The sequence below is a fragment of the Aedes albopictus genome, chromosome 2 (genome assembly GCF_035046485.1).
Source record: "Aedes albopictus strain Foshan chromosome 2, AalbF5, whole genome shotgun sequence".
In the NCBI taxonomy this organism is placed as follows: domain Eukaryota; kingdom Metazoa; phylum Arthropoda; class Insecta; order Diptera; family Culicidae; genus Aedes; species Aedes albopictus.
The window spans coordinates 494052037-494074434 of NC_085137.1; the positions used below are offsets into that span (position 1 = coordinate 494052037).

At 43.1% G+C, this 22398-nt stretch overlaps 2 protein-coding genes across 14 annotated transcripts in view; both read left to right on the forward strand.

The window, feature by feature from the left end:
- The window catches only part of LOC109423356 (potassium voltage-gated channel subfamily H member 6), a 518403-nt gene that overhangs the window by 171086 nt on the left and 324919 nt on the right, over positions 1-22398 (forward strand). The window lies entirely within an intron of this gene.
- Positions 7702-10557, forward strand: LOC109423358 (mucolipin-3). 5 transcript variants are annotated; one of them, XM_019698336.3, is made up of 3 exons: positions 7702-7831; positions 7905-8005; positions 8119-10557. In XM_019698336.3, exon 3 carries the CDS (start codon positions 8160-8162, stop codon positions 10206-10208), a length of 2049 nt encoding a protein of 682 aa, XP_019553881.2. In that variant the 5' UTR covers positions 7702-7831; positions 7905-8005; positions 8119-8159; the 3' UTR covers positions 10209-10557. The 5 variants fall into 5 exon arrangements, with proteins under 5 accessions (XP_019553881.2, XP_019553884.2, XP_019553883.2 ...); XM_019698339.3 differs by having other exon boundaries at positions 7905-8000; XM_019698338.3 differs by having other exon boundaries at positions 7905-8000; positions 8122-10557.

The following is a 22398-nucleotide window of genomic DNA, read 5'->3' on the forward strand; positions in this document are numbered from 1 at the left end:
TTAAATTCACACTAAAGTTCAACATGTTAAAAATGCTCTAGATTTCTATAAAACTTTTCTATGATTTCTATGACGTAATTGGACGTGGCCGCGCCTCTGGGATAGCCCATAATATCTCAATAATATATAACAACGCTTATTGTTCCTCGAACTATAGTATACTTTGGTAAATACAGTGGATTATGTAACACTACTTGATGTAGTGGCAAAAGCTATTACCACAAGTGTAGGCCTGAAGCTATGGTCTCCGAAGTAGTTTGGTTGAACCGGAATATACTTACCTTACCAATCAGGCTAAGGCCGGGGTGGCCTCTGCTGTACATAGTAGCCTCCTCCATTCCACTCGGTCCATGGCAGTTTGTCTCCAGTTCCGCACTCTGCGTAGGGTCCGCAGATCGTCCTCCACTTGGTCGACCCACCTAGCTCGCTGCGCTCCACGTCTTCTTGTACCGGTCGGATGACTCTCGAGAACCATTTTAGTCGGGTTGCTATCCGACATCCTGAATACGTGACCCGCCCACCGTAGCCTCCCGATTTTCGCGGTATGGACGATGGTTGGTTCTCTCAGCAGCTGATGCAGCTCGTGGTTCATTCGCCTTCTCCAAGTCCCGTCTTCCATCTGCACTCCGCCGTAGATGCTACGCAACACCTTCCGTTCGAAACATCCAAGGGCGCGTTGGTCCTCTGCACGTAGGGTCCATGTTTCGTGCCCATAGAGGACGACCGGTCTAATCAGCGTTTTGTAGATAGTTAACTTCGTGTTACGGCGAACTTTATTCGATCGTAGAGTTTTGCGGAGTCCAAAGAAAGCACGATTTCCTGCCACAATGCGCCTCTGAATTTCTCTGCTGGTGTCGTTGTCGGCGGTCACCAGTGAGCCCAAGTACACGAATTCTTCAACCGCCTCGATTTCATCACCGTCGATATGAATTCGGGGTGGCGGGCGCGGTGATTCCTCCCTGGAGCCCTTTGCCATCATGTACTTTGTCTTCGACACATTAATGACTAATCCGATTCGCCTGGCTTCACTCTTTAGTCGGATGTACGTTTCCGCCATCGTCTCAAATTTACGAGCAATAATATCAATATCATCAGCGAAACCAAGCAGCTGAACGGACTTCGTGAAAATCGTACCACTCGTGTTAATCCCCGCTCTCCTTATTACACCTTCTAACGCAATGTTGAACAGCAAGCACGAAAGACCATCACCTTGCCGTAACCCTCTGCGAGATTCGAAGGGACTCGAGAGTGTCCCTGATACTCGAACTACGCACATCACTCGATCCATCGTCGCCTTGATCAACCGTTTCAGTTTATCCGGGAATCCGTATTCGTGCATAATCTGCCATAGCTGTTCTCGATCGATTGTATCATACGCCGATTTGAAATCGATGAACAAGTGATGTGTGGGCACGTTGTATTCGCGGCATTTCTGCAACACCTGGCGGAAGGCGAACATCTGATCCGTTGTAGCGCGTTCACCCATGAACCCAGCCTGGTATTGCCCCACGAACTCTCTTGCAATCGGTGATAGACGGCGGCATAAAATTTGGGAGAGTACCTTGTAGGCAGCGCTCAGTAGTGTGATCGCACGATAGTTCCCGCAATCCAACTTGTCGCCCTTTTTGTAGATGGGACACACGATACCTTTCATCCATTCCTCCGGTAGTACTTCCTCCTCCCAAATCTTGGTAATGACCCAGTGTAGTGCTCTCACCAGTGCTTCTCCACCGTATTTTAGAAGCTCGCTTGGTAGTTGATCTGCCCCAGCGGCTTTGTTGTTTTTCAACCGGCCAACCTCCTCCTCAATCTCTTGGAGGTCAGGGGCCGGAAGTCTTTCGTCCTGTGCACATACTCCTAAATCTGTTACCACGCCACCTTCGGTACTTGCAACGTCGCCATTGAGGTGCTCATCGTAATGCTGCCGCCACCTCTCGACCACCTCACGCTCGCTCGTGAGAATATTCCCATGATTATCTCGGCACATGTCGGCTTGTGGCACAAAGCCTCTGCGCGAGCGGTTCAGCTTCTCGTAGAACTTTCGTGTGTCCTTAGCGCGGTACAGCTCTTCCATCGCTTCGCGATCTCGTTCTTCCTGCTGGCGCTTCTTCATCCGGAAGACTGAGTTCTGTCTGTTCCGCGCCTGTTTGTAACGTGCCTCATTCGCTCTCGTACGGTGTTGCAGCATTCTCGCCCATGCTGCATTCTTCTCGTTTTTCAACTGTTCACATTCGCCGTCGTACCAGTCGTTTCTGTGATTTGGAGTCGCGAAGCCTAGTGCTGTAGCCGAGGTACTACCTATGGCGGATCGTATGTCCCTCCAGCCATCTTCAAGTGTAGCTGCGCCAAGCTGCTCTTCCGTTGGTAGGGCCACTGCTAACTGCTGCGCGTAGTCTTGAGCCACTTCTACGTTACGCAGCTGCTCGATGTTGAGTCGCGGCGTTCGACTTCGACGCGTGGTGATAACTGTCGAAAGTTTTGAGCGCATGCATACAGCTACTAAGTAGTGATCCGAATCTATATTCGCACTGCGGTATGTGCGGACATTGGTTATATCCGGGAAGAATTTACCGTCGATTAGAACGTGGTCGATTTGGTTTTCTGTTTGATGGTCGGGTGATCTCCAGGTGGCTTTGTGGATATCTTTGCGGGGGAAGAAGGTGCTTCGGACTACCATACCACGGGAGGCTGCAAAGTTTACGCATCGCTGGCCGTTATCATTCGATACGGCGTGCAGGCTGTTTCGCCCGATTACCGGTCTGTACATTTCCTCCCTTCCTACCTGCGCGTTCATGTCGCCGACAACGATTTCACGTCACGCGGCGAGCAACCATCGTATGTTTGCTCTAACTACGCGTAGAACGCTTCTTTCTCGTCATCAGGTCTCCCTTCATGTGGGCAGTGGACGTTGATGATGCTGTAGTTGAAGAAACGGCCCTTAACTCTTAACATGCACATCCTTGCGTTGATCGGCTGCCACCCGATCACACGTTGTCGCATCTTGCCCAACACTATGAATCCTGTTCCCAGTTCATTGGTGGTGCCACAGCTTTGGTAGAAGGTAGCCGCTCGATGCCCGCTTTTCCACACTTTCTGTCCAGTCCAACAGAGTTCCTGCAACGCCACGATGTCGAAGTTGCAGGGATGTAGTTCGTCGTAGATTATCCTGTCACATCCTGCGAAACCTAGTGACTTGCAATTCCATGTTCCAAGTTTCCAATCGTAGTCCTTATTTCGTCGCGTGGGTCTTTGCCGATTGTATCGAGTCGTATTTTCTCCTATGTTATTCGCAATGGGGATTTTTACGGGTGGCTTATTGGGCCTACGCCAACACTCCTATCTCGCCGGAGGGCCATCGTGCCAGTTCTGTTTAACGTCCCAACCAACACTGGGACGACCACGCTGATGGGGCTACCACCTTGGATCTAGCTGGGCGTGGTGCAGCGTTTCTTACTCAGCCGCTGGATGCCAGAACAGACGCTGTTTGAGCCGCACCTCCTTGGTGAACAGACACTCGGGTCGTACCTCCTCAATCTAGCTGAAGTCAGAAGGACTACAGTGCTCAGGCTGCACTACCAGCTAAGCACACAACTCTTAGCTGGCGGTCTTTGTCATCGTTTGACCCGTGGAAGCATGAGGTAGGAACTTGTGAGGATCAGAGCTGTGTTAGACGCTCTCCTTATCGACTCACCGTTTTGCAGCCCAACCGGAATATCTTAAAACTATTAAGAATAACTTCTGTCAAGAACTGAACTTCAGGGCGTTTTACGATTCCTAATGTCCCAAAGGTTCATAATAATCTATGGTAGACTTCAGATTGGTCCAGCAACCGCGATTGAGTATGCAACGTTACTCAGTATGTCAGATACGCTACTGTTACGAATGTAGACCTGAAGTTCTAAACTCCAAGATAGTTTGGATGACCTGTAATATTTCTATGGCAGGAATATTTCCCAACAGATTATGCAAAGCTATTATTTATGGCGAAAACACATGAAATAATTCCTGTAAATTTAGACTTTATTATAGAACATTCTGGACGACCCTTAATGTGCCAAAGGTTTATAATAACATCACGTATACTTCAGATTGGTCCAATAACCACGGATAAATATGCAACGTTACTCAGTATGGCGCAGATATGGCTACTGTTAGGGTAAATCGGGGTAGTTTGGCCACCCTAAGCAAAAGTTGTCTTAACATGCAGAAAACAACGATAAGTCACCCAGTCATCGTATGGTCAAAATGATTCTGATAATACTACGCAAGATACATGAAAATATCAAAGTCAAATTGTGTTTATATGCCAAAAATAATTTTTTGAAAAAAGTATGATTTTTGCATCGATTTTAAACCGTCGGGGTAATTTGAGCACCCTATTTTCAATGAAGATTTTTTTCGCCCAATGTAACACAAACTTAATATGCACTGATAGACATTGAATTGTAGTGTGTTAACTTGATGTATACAGAAAATTAACTAATTGTAAAGCTATCTAATGTATTTGAACAACAGGAGTCTTATGTTGTGTTTTCATTCAGCCCTCTTCGGTGTAGTTTGGCCAACGTTTTTCAATTTTATTTTTCTAATTTACTGTGTGTTTTAACTAATTCGTTCTAACGTTTCAATTGCTTCCAAATCAGGCCATTAGTAGAGCTGTAAGGTCAGTTTGTTAAAAATATTAGTTAGACTGAGATGAACCAGCCTCGGGCTGAAAATCTCATAAATAAAGACATAAAAAAAAAAATATTAGTTTTTATGTGATTTTCATGACGTGCTCAAATTGCCCCATTGGCCAAATTACCCCGACAACCCCTACAAGTGTAGACCAGTATTTCTGAACTCAAAGATAGTTTGACTGACCTGGAATGACTTATAGTGTCTCTAAATGACATTTGGAAATTCAAGAGCTCCACGGATCCCAAACTGACTATTTTTATGACGAAAACACATTAAAGTATTCTTGTAGATTTGAAGGACTTCATTATAGGACAGTTTGGACGACCCTGAGTGTTCCAAAGGTTTATAATAATATCAAGTAGATCGGTAACCGCGGTTGATTATGCAAAGTTACTCAGCATAACAGATATGGTTACTGTTATGTTCTGAACTACAAGGTAGTTTAGCTAACCTGGAACATCCCTACAGTGTCTATAAATGACATAGTAGATTTCAAGAACTTCACGAATCCCAGTAGATTATGCAATGCTATGATAAATGAAAAAAAAACACATAAAAATAGTCTTGTAAATTTGAAGGACGTTACTACAGATACGTTTAGAACACCCAGAACGTCTTAGAATGTATAACACCTTTTGATATTCCTGACAAAAGTTAAGGACAAACGTCTTGAAATCCCGCTTCAACATTGCATCGAAACTTCAGACGCACAAATCTCAAGAAGCAAGCTTCAAACAACAATGTATTTCATTATTCTGTTCTTGGTCACTTGTAATTACCTTAAAATGAAAAGCTCAGGTGCACTGGTTTTGTTTACGAAGAGATTTGTGCCCTCGAAATCGTGAGTAGGTGCCAAAGCCAGCCATTGTGGCGGCCATTTTGGGATTCTAACAAGTCTGTCCTTAAATGAATACATATCAACCTATATCCAAATTCAGCTTTTAAAATAACTGGGATCAGGGTATGAAAAACGGATCACGCTGAAAAACAAACGCTTTGTCCTAAGCGGTGCATGTCGGTAACAAAGGCGCTCCGCAACAAACGCATGTCAAGCGATGAGAGCAATAAAACAAATATCGCTTGCCGTGCGTGTGCCGATATTTCGGCTTTTCTGCTGAAATTTTCGACCCACATCATCGAATTCATGAGCATTTGGACGAATTAAGACTCTTGCCATCCTCAGATTCGAGTTTCAGTTGTAAAACAATGCAAAAATCACGATGTGAATAGAACGAGACAAATATTCCAACCGTTTTTGTTGTGAACAAACTCGGGAGCGATTTTGTCATTATCTGCTAACGAAAAAACAAAGCGTTGTTGCCGTGCCTTCTTTGTTGCCTATTTTTCGCTTGCGGTGCCATATTCTGCGTACACTGACTGGGATATAAAATAATTACATAATTCTCGGATACTTATTCAAAACGACGTATCAACATAGGATTTGCGTATATTATACGTCGTTTTGAAAAAGTATCCGAGAATTCGTTTCTCCAAACTTGGTGTTCTGTTTGTTCTGGGTTCAGTTTAGACTGAAATACAAATAATATTCTCATTTTTCCTTAATAAAGGGCTCAAATTGCAACAATTTTGCCGAAGGCAGTTTTTGTTTTATTGAATGTGAAATGGGTGTATATTCTATGTTGGGGTCATATATGACCCATCCGGCTTCAAAGGGTTAATCTTAAGAAAAATGACTGTAAAAGTGGTATGTCGTTTTAATACCTAACATTTCGGTAACCCATTGTGACACAACCGTATTGGTAAACGTTTTGGCAAAATATAAACTTAATTGACATTCCAAGTAATTATAATCAAGAGAAGAACTTACTTCTTTTACTTGCGAACATCTAATTTCGTTTTAACAATATGTCGTTTGTGAATCGAACATTGCAATGTTTACAAAGTTCCGAGGTAACAATAATGTAATCTTCGATGCAGAAAATTACTACTTGATAGCAGGGATGGCATTGCGCACCGAAAATGTGCACAGTGCAGCTATTTTTTTTTTTTTTTTGCTGGTGATGATACGGCTAAGACCAGGGTTGTGCAGCTAATTTTCATATTAAAACCGCGCACACTTGCACTCAAACTGAGGAGCATGCCATCCCTGCTTGATAGCATTTCTGGTTTGCCTACTGTGTGCCGTTTGCCTCGAGAGACAAAGTTTGGAAATTGGATAACTAATTTTTAAGATATTCACAAATTAATGTACCCTACACAAAATGATTTGTCACCAAAATTGCTCAATTTTACCGTGCATAAGGCTATCTGACGTTTGATCACCTTTCTCTGTTTCGCTCCCGAGGAGGATAGGTTTGTTTTCATACGGAAACGTTTCCCTATGAAAATATTAAACAAAAAATTGCTATCCCCTGTGACTGCTTGAGAGAGAAGGGTGATGAACGCTAGATTGCCTTATTCCGTCACGACGCCGACGACGTCGTGACACCGGTGACTCCACACCGATTCAATTTCAGAGCACTCCGTCGACCGCCGAGTGTCGTGCCGTGAGTCCCACAGCAACACATGCGCGCGCGATAGGCACCAACACCAACCAACCAGCAAACTAGTTACATATTCGATCGCGTGCTAACATTACTCGCTTCTACTGATACGCCTCGGGGAAGCAAAACAAAACAAACTTTCGTTCGCTTATTCGTTTGCGCTCGCTTTTGGTGGTGGTCTGGTCACATGATTGTGAAGCAAATCGCATCAGCCACTCAATTCGAAAATGCGGCCTGATGCTACCTCGACCGAGGGCTGTTTGTTGCATGACTGTTGTGAATCACATTGAAATCACATCTAGCAAAATTGGTCACGTTAGTGTTGTCTTTTTAACTTTATTTGACGCATGTCGGTATTTTGATTATGGAAGGAAAGAAATGCATTCTAATTAGACTGTTAATAATATGCCAACCGTTACCTAAAGCTGGTCAGTGAGACTTAGCGTGAATCGCATACAACTGTGTGTGAATCGTTGTCAGCGTGTGCAACACGACTAGCAAGTGAGTGATTCACCCTCAGCTCGACAGCAGTTCGCATATGCTCTGACTGACAACTGCTAGTGCTCTGAAGATAGGCAGAAGTGTGTGACCAAGCAGCAATCGTAGCAGAGAACATACGCATCGACGTCGCAGCAGAAAGAAAGAAAGTATTATCTTTGGTCTTTGGCCAGTTCCTACTGTCTTGTTTTTGATTAATCTAACTACATTTTCTCAAAATAGTGCTCGTACCCTGTGCCTGTGCGATTTGAAAACTGCCTTCTTGTGAGCTAAGTAACTACTCTTCTGTGAACGATGGTGGCTGGCTGATGTGATATGGTGATGTGTGTCTTTACTCTCTAATGCCTATAGTCAACAAAACAAACTGATAACGTTTTTGTCCCCTTAAATCCGCCTTCTTTCTCTCTTTTGCATCTTTGGTGAACTATCTGAACAGCAGTGAGGTCTTCCTGCAGTTGTGTCCTCGGCGTTCTTGAGATGAGCAACTATTCTTCGTCCACGGAGCAAATCAGCAAGCATCAAGGAGCAGCGACATCCGATATTCGTACGGACAATGAAAAGCTAGTGGTGAGGCAGAAAATCAATAATAATAGCAACAACAGCAACTACGATAGTTCTGGTTCTGCGGGTGCATTCAGCGAAATAGGCGCAGTGCCACACTACCAGCGAGAAACTGCACTGAAGGGCAGCTGTGATAGTATTGGTATCGGTGATATTAGGGAAGACTGCAACGATATGACCATCAACGGTGGTGGTGGCGCGTCCGGGGACGAAGGGGTAGTGGAAACTCCCGTGTTGGGTGGCTCGCAGACGTCCTTGACGGAAGAGAGGCTACGCAGGAAGCTGCAATTCTTCTTCATGAACCCAATCGAGAAGTGGCAAGCGAAGCGACGATTTCCATACAAATTTGTTGTGCAAGTCATCAAAATAATATTAGTTACGCTTCAGCTGTGTCTTTTTGCGCACTCTCGTTATATGCACGTCAACTACACATGGGACAACACGATTACGTTTTCGCACATGTTCCTCAGGGGATGGGACATCACGATGGAGGTTAGCACGTATCCACCCGAAACGGGGCCCCTATCCGTGTATGTTATCGATGATTTTTTCAAAACTATCGATTACGCTATCGATGGCTATGCAAATCTAGGGGAAGCCATCGGGCCATACTCCTATCCCAACGAAGACAACACGATGGCGCCGATGCAGTTCTGCCTGTACCGATACAAGGATGGTACCATTTTCGGCTTCAACGAGAGCTACGTCTTCAATCCGGAGATCGACACACTCTGTCTGGACCTGGACAGCAATGTCACAACTATTGGCAGCCGCAAATATCTCCATCAGAAGGATATCCACATCAACTTTTCGGCCTTGGTCAAAGCTGAGCTCCGGTTCGCCATCAAAACGGTCAACTTCAAGGCCGCCGGTCCGATCACGGCTCCCGATTGCTACCAGTTCGATATTCTGATCTTCTTCAACAACCAAGATCACGACGGACAGATGACCCTGAGGCTCGAAGCGGAACCCAAGCGTCTCATTTGCCACGGTGACGTCGAGTTCATCAAGAACTCCAAAATCGACGACGCTCTGCGAAGTGCCCTCAACATCCTGGTCATCGTCATCTGTGCTGTCTCGTTTGCCCTTTGCGCCAGAGCCATCTATCGCGCCCAACTTTTGCGAATGATCACCTCCGACTTCTTCCGGCAGGTCTACGGCAAAGATCTCACCCTCGAAGGCAAAATGGAGTTCGTCAACATGTGGTACATCATGATCGTCTGCAACGACGTCCTGCTGATCATCGGCTCGGCCCTCAAGGAGCAAATCGAGCAGAAACACTTCATCGCCGACGATTGGAACCTCTGTTCTCTGCTCCTCGGAATAGGAAACCTACTGGTTTGGTTCGGCGTCCTGCGATATCTAGGATTCTTCAAAACCTACAACGTCGTGATCTTAACCCTCAAAAAGGCAGCACCGAAAATCCTACGATTCCTGCTCTGCGCCCTCCTCATCTACGCCGGCTTCACCTTCTGCGGCTGGCTGGTCCTCGGCCCGTACCACATCAAGTTCCGATCGCTCTCCACCACCTCCGAATGTCTGTTCTCCCTCATCAACGGAGACGACATGTTCGCCACCTTCACCATCATGTCGGAGAAATCCATCATGCTGTGGTGGTTCTGCCGGATCTATCTCTACTCCTTCACCAGCTTGTACATCTACGTGGTCCTGTCCCTATTCATCTCGGTCATCATGGACGCGTACGACACCATCAAAAAGTATTACAAGGACGGCTTCCCGCAGTCCGACCTGAGGCTATTCGTCGGTCCGTACCACCCGAACGATTTCTCCAGCGGAGTTTTCCGCGACAACGACTTCGACTGCGACCAGCGAATCAACTTCCTCGAATCCCTCCGGCGAATATTCTGCTCCTGGCGACGGGACAGTGCCCGGGGACCAACCGGATACACGTCCCTTGCCCCGAAGGCGTCATCATCCTCCTCGGCCGGAGGCTACGTCTCGTAAACCGGTAGTGATATCTTTTTGTTGCACCCCGCCTAGAAAACGTTATTCCAATAGCCTTTTTTTTTACGTTCACTGTTATGTATCACGATTAGCTTGTAGGTTGAAATCTGAACTGAGACCAAAAACAAACTTGGAATCCTTATTTGGAAGCATTCACAACCAAGCCATTGATTGTACTAGGTTAAATGTTATTATAGTTTAAATTGGTTTTTCTGTCGCTCAAATGTAACATAGTTGATTTCTAACTCTGTATTAGTGAAGAGAAAAACACTGAATTGCATTCGAAACGAGGGACGTCTCGAAATTTTATGTGATGAAATAAAATTACCACTACATTCTAACTAGTAAACTAGTCCAGCAGAAATGTGTTTTATTTATTTAACCGAACCACAATTTCATGAAAGTTGATTCTCCTAGAACTCCGGTATTTTGCCAAAGGAAGGTTTATTAAACCCTTGTAACATAATAAAGTCTAGAGGTATTCTTTATGGTAGGGGTAGTTGGGGTAATTTGGCCAATGGGGCAATTTGAGCAACACTGGAAAATCACCTGAAATCTAGTAATTTTTGAAAATTTACAAACATTAAAACGAAGTAATTTAGCCTCATAGTAAATTAGAAAAATAAAATTCAAAATTGTTGGCCAAATTACCCCGACGAGGGCTAACCAAAAACACCTCATATGACTGCTCCTGTTTAAATACCTTAGATAACTTTCAAATTAGTTTGTTTTCTGAATGCTTCAAGTTGATACTATATGATTCAATATCAAGCGAAGTATATTAAGTTTGTATTGCATTAGGCGATATAAATTCTTCATTGAAAATGGGGTGCTCATATTACCCCGACGGTTCAAAATCGACGCAAAAACAACACTTTTTTCAAAAATCATTTTTTGGCATTTAAACGCGATTGGACTATTATATTTTTATGCAACTACTATAGTATTATCAGAAACATTCTGACCAAACGATGTACGAGAAATTCAACGTTGTTTTCTGCGTCTTCAATCGACTTTTGCTTAAGGTGGCCAAATTACCCCGATTTACCCTATTCTCACAAAGTCAAGGATTTTGGTTTTTCAGGAATAAATCTGTTACGAAAATTAAATACCCTTTGAAATTTATGAACTGTAGAAACAATCCTTACAGACCAAATGTTCTGATACGTTATGTATATTTTATTGGTTTATTCGATGTTTTTTCGCGTCCTGACAAGCAATAAACGGTCTGTTTGAAAAATATTTTCAGCCAAATGAAGGGAATACTATTGCTTCATAATAGTCCCAAAGACATCAAACAGATTTGAACCATATTTTGAATTCAAAAAAATCCATATTCTATTATGTCCAAAGTAGCCCTGCACGACGGTACAAACGTTTTTCAGGTATAATCCAATTCTATTTTATTTTTTTTTCTCAGTAGTACCGCCATGAATACCACTAATGCACACAGTAAGGACCCGATGTTGTCAGCCCCATTCAGCCCCATTTTAGCCCCAAACTATAGCTAAAGGGCAGAACATAGATGCATAAAAAGTTTGAAAAATTGTTTAGGTTTTCGAGGAGAGCAAAAAATGAGCTGACAAAATCGGGTCACTTATGTATTTCTAATTTTCGCTCAATTCCAACAGGAGTTTCTAGAGGTTTATATTTTATAAGAGATTTTATTTTGACTTGACAGTTTTGCATTTCTTCCGCACTTTCTAAACAAAATCTTATTAGTAACTCATGAAAAAAAATCAAATCTCGTCTTAGATGTTTTCAGCTTTTTTTATTAAATAGTGTCGCAGTCAATTCCCTCAGCATTGATATATAGATTAATTTGGTGTATTTTCTGAAATTCCGTTAGCAAAGAGTCTTCTACGAGAATGCCCAAAAACTATGTAGTTATACATAATATTATGTAGTTTATAACTTATTCTGGATTTCCTCAAAAACTTGTAGAATAACCACGGCGTTTTTTCATGATTTTTTCTGGTAAAATCTACATGATATTATGACGGAGTACACAAGTAAATTCTTCTGCACTTTTGCAAGAAAGGTCTCCGTGAATTTGGCATGACTGTATTAAAACTTTCTCTAAAATTCACACTGGATGGTGGCGTTTCGTTATTGTGTAACAGCTTTATAAGTTGTGTGAGGAGTTTATTGTTGATCCCATACTGACCTTTTCCTGTAATATAGTTTTATCTATTCCATTCTCTTGAAGTTCCTTGAGGATTTTTTTTTCTGGAATTTTTTGACTTCTTGAGGGATCTCTCCGGAAATTTCTTCAGAGATTCCTCCTGAAACTTTTCCTGGAATTCCTCGGGGAAATGTTTCAAAATTCTTTGGAGATGTTTCTTCTGGAATTCCTCCAGCAACTCATTTAATGATTTCAACTGGGATTCTCCGGAAATTTCACTATGAGTTCCTAGTTGATGTCATCTAGGAATTTCGTCAGGTATTTATCTGGAAACCTATTGGAATTTCTTGTGTAATTCTTACAGTTGGTTTGCCTGGAGTTCCTCAAACATTTTTTTTTTTCCGGAATTTCTTTAGGGATTCTTTCTGGAACTCCTTCAGGGCAATTCCTTCAGTGAATAATTCAGGGATTTATTAGGAAATTCCTTCTGACATTCCTCTAGCTAGAATTTATTTTTGAAATTTCTTCTAGAGCTCAGTAAAGCAAACTGCACTGAATCATCGGTAAAAACTACTGAACTTCGGTAAAACTGTGCTGAACTTCGGTAATCCAAGCTGAACAAGTGACTCTAAAATAAGTGTGAGGATTCCTGTAAGGTACCACCGGAGCAAGTTGAAACAGGTGGAGTAAGATGAAACTGCGAGTAAACATGATGTTTTTTATGACGATACTTCTCAAGGATTTCTTGCTGAGATTTCTCCATCAATTCTCTTTGAGTTCCTTGAGAAATTTCTTTTGAAGTTCTTTGAGGGATTTCCCAATAAATTTATTTAGAAATTCCTTCATGGAATCCTCCAATAATTCTTTGCGGGATTTTTTTTCCTGAAATTCCTCGAAATATCTTTTCATAAACTCCATCAGGGATTCCTTCGCGTATTCCTGCAGGAATTCATCAGGAATTTTGCGGAGATTCCTGCAGGAATTTCTTCGAAGATTTTTCTGGAATTGTTTAAGAGATTTCTGCTGGAATTGTTGAAGATTTTTTAGGAACTCATTCAGGGATTTCTTCTCAATTCTTTCAATAATTTCTCCAAGAACTTCTTCAATGTTTTATTCAGAAACTTCTTCGTGGTTTTCTGGAGGAGCTCCTTCAGGAACTCTTTCTGGGATTCCCCCAGGAATTTCTTGAGGGATTGTTCAAGGAATTTAATAAGAAATTTCTCCTGGACTTCTTCGAAAGATTTTGCTTGGAGTTCCTTGAGATTTTATCTGAATTTTCTTGAGCAGCTCATCCAGGAACTCTTTCAGGGGTTTATCGAGGAGTTTTTTCAATGACTGATTCAGGAAGTTTTCCATTAATTTCTCTAGGGTTTTCTCAATGAGTATCTCCTTGAAATCTTTCATGAATTTCTTCAGAAATTCCTCTAGAAAATCCGTCAAGGGTTTCTCTTGGAGGTCATTCAAGGATTCCTCTAAGTTGTCTAAATGTTTTTTTTTTCAGAGATTCCACCAAGAATTTCTTCACAAATTTTCCCTGGTACTCTTTGCTGAATTTCTTCTGGAATTACTGGAGATTTTTCCAGGAACTCCTTCGAGGACTCCTCCAACAACTTTTTCTAGGATTCTCCAGAAAAGCATACTGGTATTCCTTTAGTAACTTTCTCAAGGAATTTCTTCTTGATATTCATCTACAATTTTCTCAGGAATTCATTCAGGTTTTATTTAGAAAATCCATCAGAGGTATTTCTTGGAGTTCATTCAAGGATTTCTCTAGATGCTTCTTCAGGGATTTTCTCCATCAATATCTTAAGAGATTTTCCCTGGTAGGAGTAGGGTATGTGTACCATTCCTTGGCCTAATTTGCAAGCCGCCTTGACAATTTTGATTATAACTCATGAATTAATAGCACTAGAAATAATATGTTTACCCTATTACACACTCTAGGCAATGCATGTTTCTCCAATTGGAAGTAAACTTACGTCAATATTCAAGAATTTACTTAATTAAGCTGAAAAGATTCGATGCGATTGTATGCAACGTTGGTCTATGGTACAAAAATTGGCCTATTAGTGGATACAACGTTGGCCTATATTTTCCATGCACTAGAACCATTTATTATCTAATTTTTTCAATATTTCTGCTGAAGTATTATCTCTGTTTGTTCACCAATCTTACTTTTAAATTACATTTTCGGAGCCAAATTTTCAAAAAACTATAAATAAATCACTTTAACTAAAGTTCTTTCTTAATCTAGTAACGAAAACAACGCAACCCTATTATTGTATTATATTTTTACAGTCACCGTACAAAAAATCTTTCTTCCTGTTCGTTCTTTCTGGTTCTTACGCAAGAAATGTTGTTTACGCCTTTTTATCGTTGTTTTGACGTCACTTTACTGATGGGCCAAGATTTGGGTACATAGTGAAAAAAATGTCCTCAATATTCGGCCCACATTCAATTTGTAAAATAGTTATTATTCGTTGAAAACAAATACACAAGTTCAAAATAGCGTCTTTAACCGTCGCATCAAATGTTCAGTTATTGAAAAGTCAATTCGAAATGTTCCAGAATCATGCCATTTATGATCATGTGTATAGACTACCCACTAAGCCGAAGAATCATGGCGTCTACAAAAGTTAAACAAAGTGACATTTTCATTCAATTTTAATGCTCCAAAGTGCTAAAATGGAAACGAAATGTAGCAGTTGTTTGGCGCATAGCTTTTCCGATATCCAGTTATGCGTGTTTGTTTGAGTTTTTGGTTTACATTGAGATAGGCCGAACGAGGGGGCTATGCCAACGAAGCATCCCGATACCCTACTTCCAAGAGTCATTCAGGAGCTCCTCACGAAGTTTATCCAACGATTCCAACTAAGATTTCTTTTGTGATTCCTGCAGGAATTTCTTATGTGATGTCTACTGAATTTTCTTCGGTGATTCAAGGATTTTTTCCAGGAATTCCCTTGGAATTCATTTAGGGATTCTCCCAGGAATTCCTCCAGGAGCATTTTAAAAGATTCTCGCAGGAGTCCCTTCGGAGATTCCTTCAGCTTCTTCGGGATTTACTACGAGATTTATTTCGAGAGTGGTCTAAGTTAGCCCAGCTTTTATGTGGTATTCAACCTTTGAACGACCCATCACCTTTGAAATGTACAGAAACAACGACGCATATGGAAACGCCTTTCGAAATGAATATTCTGCAAAATATCATCGTTTAGCTTCCTGCAAGGGTTTCTCATGACGTTCGTTCAGCGTTTCCATCTGAAGTACCTTTCGTGATTCCTTCAGGAGTTTCTCATGTATGTTCTGAAATTCTTTCAGTTTTTCCATAGAATCCTACAGGATCTCCTTCACGGATTCATCCTGGAAAACCTTCAGGGATTCCTACATGTATCCTACAGTAATATCTCCAACAGAGTAAAACCGCTCAGCACTAAAATGTGTAAGCCCTACTCATAAGTGCATAATTTCCAGACCACACAAAAATGTGTTACAGTTACACATTCTCAAAAACAGCTCATACACTCGTCTGGATACGAAATGTCGATATTTTTATTTGTTTTCCAAGGTCACTAGTAAACCTAGCTAGATTGCTGTACAAATTTTTTTGCGAATTCAACGATTTTGCGGACGCAGGAGCTGATTTTGTGAATGTGCAATGGTTACACATTTTTGGTGTAGTCTGGAAATTATGCACTTTAGTGCTGAGCGGCGTTAGCGTGAAGGATTAGTTCACGGTTTCCTCATGGAGTACACTCAGAGATTCCTCTTGGACTCCCTGCAGAGATTTCTCATGGTATGCCCAGCTTTCATGTAGCATTCGGCGTATGAACGATCCATCTCCTTTGCTATACGCAGAAATATACTCCGACGCAAACGCCAAAGTTTCCGAAATCCGACGTGCCGTAACTGCGTCGATTCGGTTTTAGGCCATCCACAGATCCAAGAATTTGCCCGGTATAATGCAAACAGAGATGTTATCCCTTTTTGAAGTCCGACGAGCGTTGCAATTGTTGATTTATTTGTGGAAATTCCAGGGCTGTTACACGTGGCGCGGATTTTGCGTTTTTCGCGGTTTTTGTGTTTCGCGCGGATTTCGCGCGTTTTTGCTAATTTCGGCGCGGATTTTGCGGAAATCGTTTTCAAACGCACTTACATTAAATATTTAAACATCAAGCTCAGCACAATCAGTAAAAAGTAATGAACATTTTCAAATTAAAGTTATGGGGCTGGGCTTTCTTGGTGATACTGAAAGATGTTCTTTTTATGGAATTTGTAAAAAGACACCTACCGGAAAATCTGGAGAAAAATTTGGTTGAATTTTATAGTCACATTTAATAGAATCTCGTAAAGAAAATCATAGGTTTTGTAGACGGTATGTGTCGTGAAAAATCAATCTGATTGGTTTTCTGCCACAGTTTGTCGTAAAAATTCAGATATTCTTGAAAAAAGGACGGGCTTGGTGGTCTAGTGGCTACCGCTTCTGATTCGTATGCAGAAGGTCATGGGTTCAATCCCTGGCCCGTCCTTTTCATCCTACTTTGTATCTTTCTATCCACTTTCTCTCACTCTCTCTTCTCTACATATACAACTCATGTATATTCATATGTTCATAGCCATCGCTAGAACCAGAAACGAATTGAAAAAAGTCGCTTCCCTCCCTTCCAACTTCCACTCACAGCACAGTGTATATATAACGCCTATAAGTTATGCAACCAAAGCGTGCTGTGCCGCTTGACCCTTATTCACCTTATTCACCACACAATCTATCACGAACACTATAAATAACCCTATCCATGGATCGCATCACCGACCCAACGGTGACTCCCAGATCTCCCATCCTTTCCGTCTAACAAATACCCCAGTCCGGGCGGGTTGTGGGACGCAGAGTGCTCTCGGTCTCTAGTAGCAACAACCAGTACACTCTAACATTCCTTTCCCTTCCCAGCTGACTATAAGGACTTGGCCGGCGCCGTTATTGATCAAATATGCATGAGCTGCTAAAAATTGCACTTTGAGAATAAGTGGAATGTCCCAGCCCCTTATTCAGTTGGATCACAGTGCAACTGGTACCAGTTCAGATCAATCACGGAGGAGCAACCATTGACATGTATAGTCAGAATTGATCGTTTTTTGATCGTTTTTGATCAAAATTCAGATATTCTTGAAAAAAGATACAGGTAGGACGTCCTGAAGATTTTTATGATTGCATTCTTAGAAAATTCCACGGAAAAAAAGTTATGAAAAATTCTAGCGATTTTTTTCAACATGCTGGACTTTTTCATTCATTATGTTGTAAAATTTGTTTTTGATTTCCAGTCGGAGCATTCGTTTTGAGGGGAGTTGCGGGAACAGTAATTAACCCGTAGGCTACGGGGCTTACAACGAAATTTCAAACCGCTGCCAAAGACGCAAACATCAATATTTTTCAATGAAATTTTGTGGTTTACTTCATAATTAGTTGTAGTTTCAATTATGCTGGGAGCCACAAAAATTGGAGCCACGAGGACAGTTTTATTCCGGTGGACGTCTGGGTCAGGAGGAGTAAAAATTGCATAACCTTCCATTTAGCAAGGCCCCGTTAATAGGAATTCAAATGAATTCATCTTACTTACCTTACCGGTCAGGCTAAGGCCGGGGTGGCCTCTGCTGTACATAGTAGCCGCCTCCATTCCACTCGGTCCATGGCTGTTTGTCTCCAGTTCCGCACTCTGCGTAGGGTCCGCAGATCGTCCTCTACTTGGTCGACCCACCTAGCTCGCTGCGCTCCACGTCTTCTTGTACCGGTCGGATGACTCTCGAGAACCATTTTAGTCGGGTTGCCATCCGACATCCTGATGACGTGACCCGCCCACCGTAGCCTCCCGATTTTCGCGGTATGGACGATGGTTGGTTCTCCCAGCAGCTGATGCAGCTCGTGGTTCATTCGCCTTCTCCAAGTCCCGTCTTCCATCTGCACTCCGCCGTAGATGGTACGCAACACCTTCCGTTCGAAAACTCCAAGGGCGCGTTGGTCCTCTGCACGTAGGGTCCATGTTTCGTGCCCATAGAGGACGACCGGTCTAATCAACGTTTTGTAGATGGTTAACTTCGTGTTACGGCGAACTTTATTCGATCGTAGAGTTCTGCGGAGTCCAAAGTAGGCACGATTTCCTGCCACAATGCGCCTCTGAATTTCTCTGCTGGTGTCGTTGTCGTCGGTCACCAGTGAGCCCAAGTACACGAATTCTTCAACCGCCTCGATTTCATCACCGTCGATATGAATTCGGGGTGGCGGGCGCGGTGATTCCTCCCTGGAGCCCTTTGCCATCATGTACTTTGTCTTCGACACATTAATGACTAATCCGATTCGCCTGGCTTCCCTCTTTAGTCGGATGTACGTTTCCGCCATCGTCTCAAATTTACGAGCAATAATATCAATATCATCGGCGAAACCAAGCAGCTGAACGGACTTCGTGAAAATCGTCCCAGCCGTGTTTATCCCCGCTCTTCTTATTACACCCTCCAAAGCAATGTTGAACAGCAAGCACGAAAGACCATCACCTTGCCGTAACCCTCTGCGAGATTCGAAGGGACTCGAGAGTGTCCCTGATACTCGAACTACGCACATCACTCGATCCATCGTCGCCTTGATCAACCGTATCAGTTTATCCAGGAATCCGTATTCGTGCATAATCTGCCATAGCTGTTCTCGATCGATTGTATCATACGCCGATTTGAAATCGATGAACAAGTGATGTGTGGGCACGTTGTATTCGCGGCATTTCTGCAACACCTGGCGGATGGCGAACATCTGGTCCGTTGTAGCGCGTTCACCCATGAATCCAGCCTGATATTGCCCCACGAACTCTCTTGCAATCGGTGATAGACGGCGGCATAAAATTTGAGAGAGTATCATGTAGGCAGCGCTCAGTAGTGTGATCGCGCGGTAGTTCCCGCAATCCAACTTGTCGCCCTTTTTGTAGATGGGACAAACGATACCTTCCATCCATTCCTCCGGTAATACTTCCTCCTCCCAAATCTTGGTAATGACCCAGTGTAGTGCTCTCACCAGTGCTTCTCCACCGTATTTTAGAAGCTCGCTTGGTAGTTGATCTGCTCCAGCGGCTTTGTTGTTTTTCATCCGGCCAACCTCCTCCTCAATCTCTTGAAGGTCAGGGGCCGGAAGTCTTTCGTCCTGTGCACATACTCCTAGATCTGTTACCACGCCACCTTCGGTACTTGCAACGTCGCCATTGAGGTGCTCATCGTAATGCTGCCGCCACCTCTCGACCACCTCACGCTCGCTCGTGAGAATATTCCCGTGATTATCTCGGCACATGTCGGCTTGTGGCACAAAGCCTCTGCGCGAGCGGTTCAGCTTCTCGTAGAACTTTCGTGTGACCTTAGCGCGGTACAGCTCTTCCATCGCTTCGCGATCTCGTTCTTCCTGCTGGCGCTTCTTCATCCGGAAGACTGAGTTCTGCCTGTTCCGCGCCTGTTTGTAACGTGCCTCATTCGCTCTCGTACGGTGTTGCAGCATTCACGCCCATGCCGCATTCTTCTCGTTTTTTCAACTGCTCACATTCGCCGTCGTACCAGTCGTTTCTGTGATTCGGAGTCGCGAAGCCTAGTGCTGTAGCCGAGGTACTACCTATGGCGGATCGGATGTCCCTCCACCCATCTTCAAGTGTAGCTGCGCCAAGCTGCTCTTCCGTTGGTAGGGCCACTGCTAACTGCTGCGCGTAGTCTTGAGCCACTTCTACGTTACGAAGTTGCTCGATGTTGAGCCGCGGCGTTCGACTTCGACGCGTGGTGATAACTGTCGAAAGTTTTGAGCGCATGCATACAGCGACTAAGTAGTGATCCGAATCAATATTCGCACTGCGGTATGTGCGGACGTTGGTCATATCTGAGAAGAATTTACTGTCGATTAGAACGTGGTCGATATGGTTTTCTGTTTGATGGTCGGGTGATCTCCTGGGAGGCTGCAAAGTTTACGCATCGCTGGCCGTTATCATTCGATACGGCGTGCAGGCTGTTTCGCCCGATTACCGGTCTGTACATTTCCTCCCTTCCAACCTGCGCGTTCATGTCGCCGACAACGATTTTCACGTCACGCGGCGAGCAACCATCGTATGTTTGCTCTAACTGCGCGTAGAACGCTTCTTTCTCGTCATCGGGTCTCCCTTCGTGTGGGCAGTGGACGTTGATGATGCTATAGTTGAAGAAACGGCCCTTAACTCTCAACATGCACATCCTTGCGTTGATCGGCTGCCACCCGATCACACGTTGTCGCATCTTGCCCAACACTATAAATCCTGTTCCCAGTTCATTGGTGGTGCCACAGCTTTGGTAGAAGGTAGCCGCTCGATGCCCGCTTTTCCACACTTTCTGTCCAGTCCAACAAAGTTCCTGCAACGCCACGATGTCGAAGTTTGCGGGGATGTAGTTCGTCGTAGATTATCCTGTCACATCCTGCGAAACCTAGTGACTTGCAATTCCATGTTCCAAGTTTCCAATCGTAGTCCTTATTTCGTCGCGTGGGTCTTTGCCGATTGTATCGAGTCGTATTTTCTCCTATGTTATTCGCAATGGGGATTTTTACGGGTGGCTTATTGGGCCTACGCCAACACTCCTGTCTCGCCGGAGGGCCATCGTGCCAGTTCTCTTTAACGTCCCAACCAACACTGGGACGACCACGCTGATGGGGCTACCACCTTGGATCTAGCTGGGCGTGGTGCAGCGTTTCTTACTCAGCCGCTGGATGCCAGAACAGACGCTGTTTGAGCCGCACCTCCTTGGTGAACAGACACTCGGATCGTACCTCCTCAATCTAGCTGAAGTCAGGACAACAGTGCCCAGGCTGCACTACCAGCTAAGCACACAACTCTTAGCTGGCGGTCTTTGTCATCGCTTGACATGAAGTATGAGGTAGGAACTTGTGAGGACCAGAGCTATATTGGACGCTCTCCTTATCGACTCACCGTTTTGCAGCCCACATTGTTTACGTACTTTGGACAATAAAGTCACGTGAAAATTTCTATTTTTTTAGAGTATGGTTTGACAATTATAAAACAAATATGAAATGCTAGAAATTGTGCCAAAGTTTTACAGTCAATCTTATTATTTTTCGAATATCTAAGGAGACTATTCCATCTGTTGAAAAGAGTCTTTCCCATTTCATACTCCTCAAAATAAAAATTAAAAAAAAAAATAAATAAATAAAAAAAAATAAAAAAAATGAAGTGCTGTTGATTACGCTGTTATATTTTGTATTTTCATTAAAATTGAGCAAGTGTGATAACAGCAAGAACCGAATCAAACGATGTCGTATTCACTTTATTATGGAATTAGAAAATTGAGAGCGAAGCATTACTTCACTCAGGCAAATAAACCTAAGATTATCATAAGGTCTAACTTATGAAATGGCCTTTAAACAATTCATAACGGCTAAAACGATTTTCATAAGGTCGGTCTTAGGCGCAGAATCGACTCACAGTTTGGCTTTTATACACATTTAGCAACACGATATTCTCAAGCGTCGATAGCCGCGTGGGTTGGGCACGAGCTCAGTGATCTCGACGTTCATGGATCGATTCCAGTCTGCATCATTTTGTGAATTTTCTGCTCTTTTCATAAGTTTATCTTATGTAATTAGGTCATAATAATCATGTTCAATTTTCATAAGGTATTCTTATGGCATTCATACTTTACAGTTATGGCTAAATTTCATAAGATATTTTGTTGAAATTTGGTAGTTTACTTCGCTGAGTGTAATGATATCGCATCATGACTCTACTTCACTAAAGTTCAAATACGGTTACGCCTTTAGATACCACGACTAATGTTCACTGAACATTGTTCAGTATGAATTCCCACAAAATCCAGCTTAATTATCCTATCAAAATATACTTTCTTATCTAATAACGTTTATTCGATTGCAATGAAGACCTCAGAATCAGAAGTCAGTATTAATGAAGAAACAAAAACACAAAAAACAACAGGCTAATGCTGCAAACAGACGGTGTACAGTGTCGTAACTTACAACGTAAATGTTGGGGAAACGAACGTGCCATAAACTGT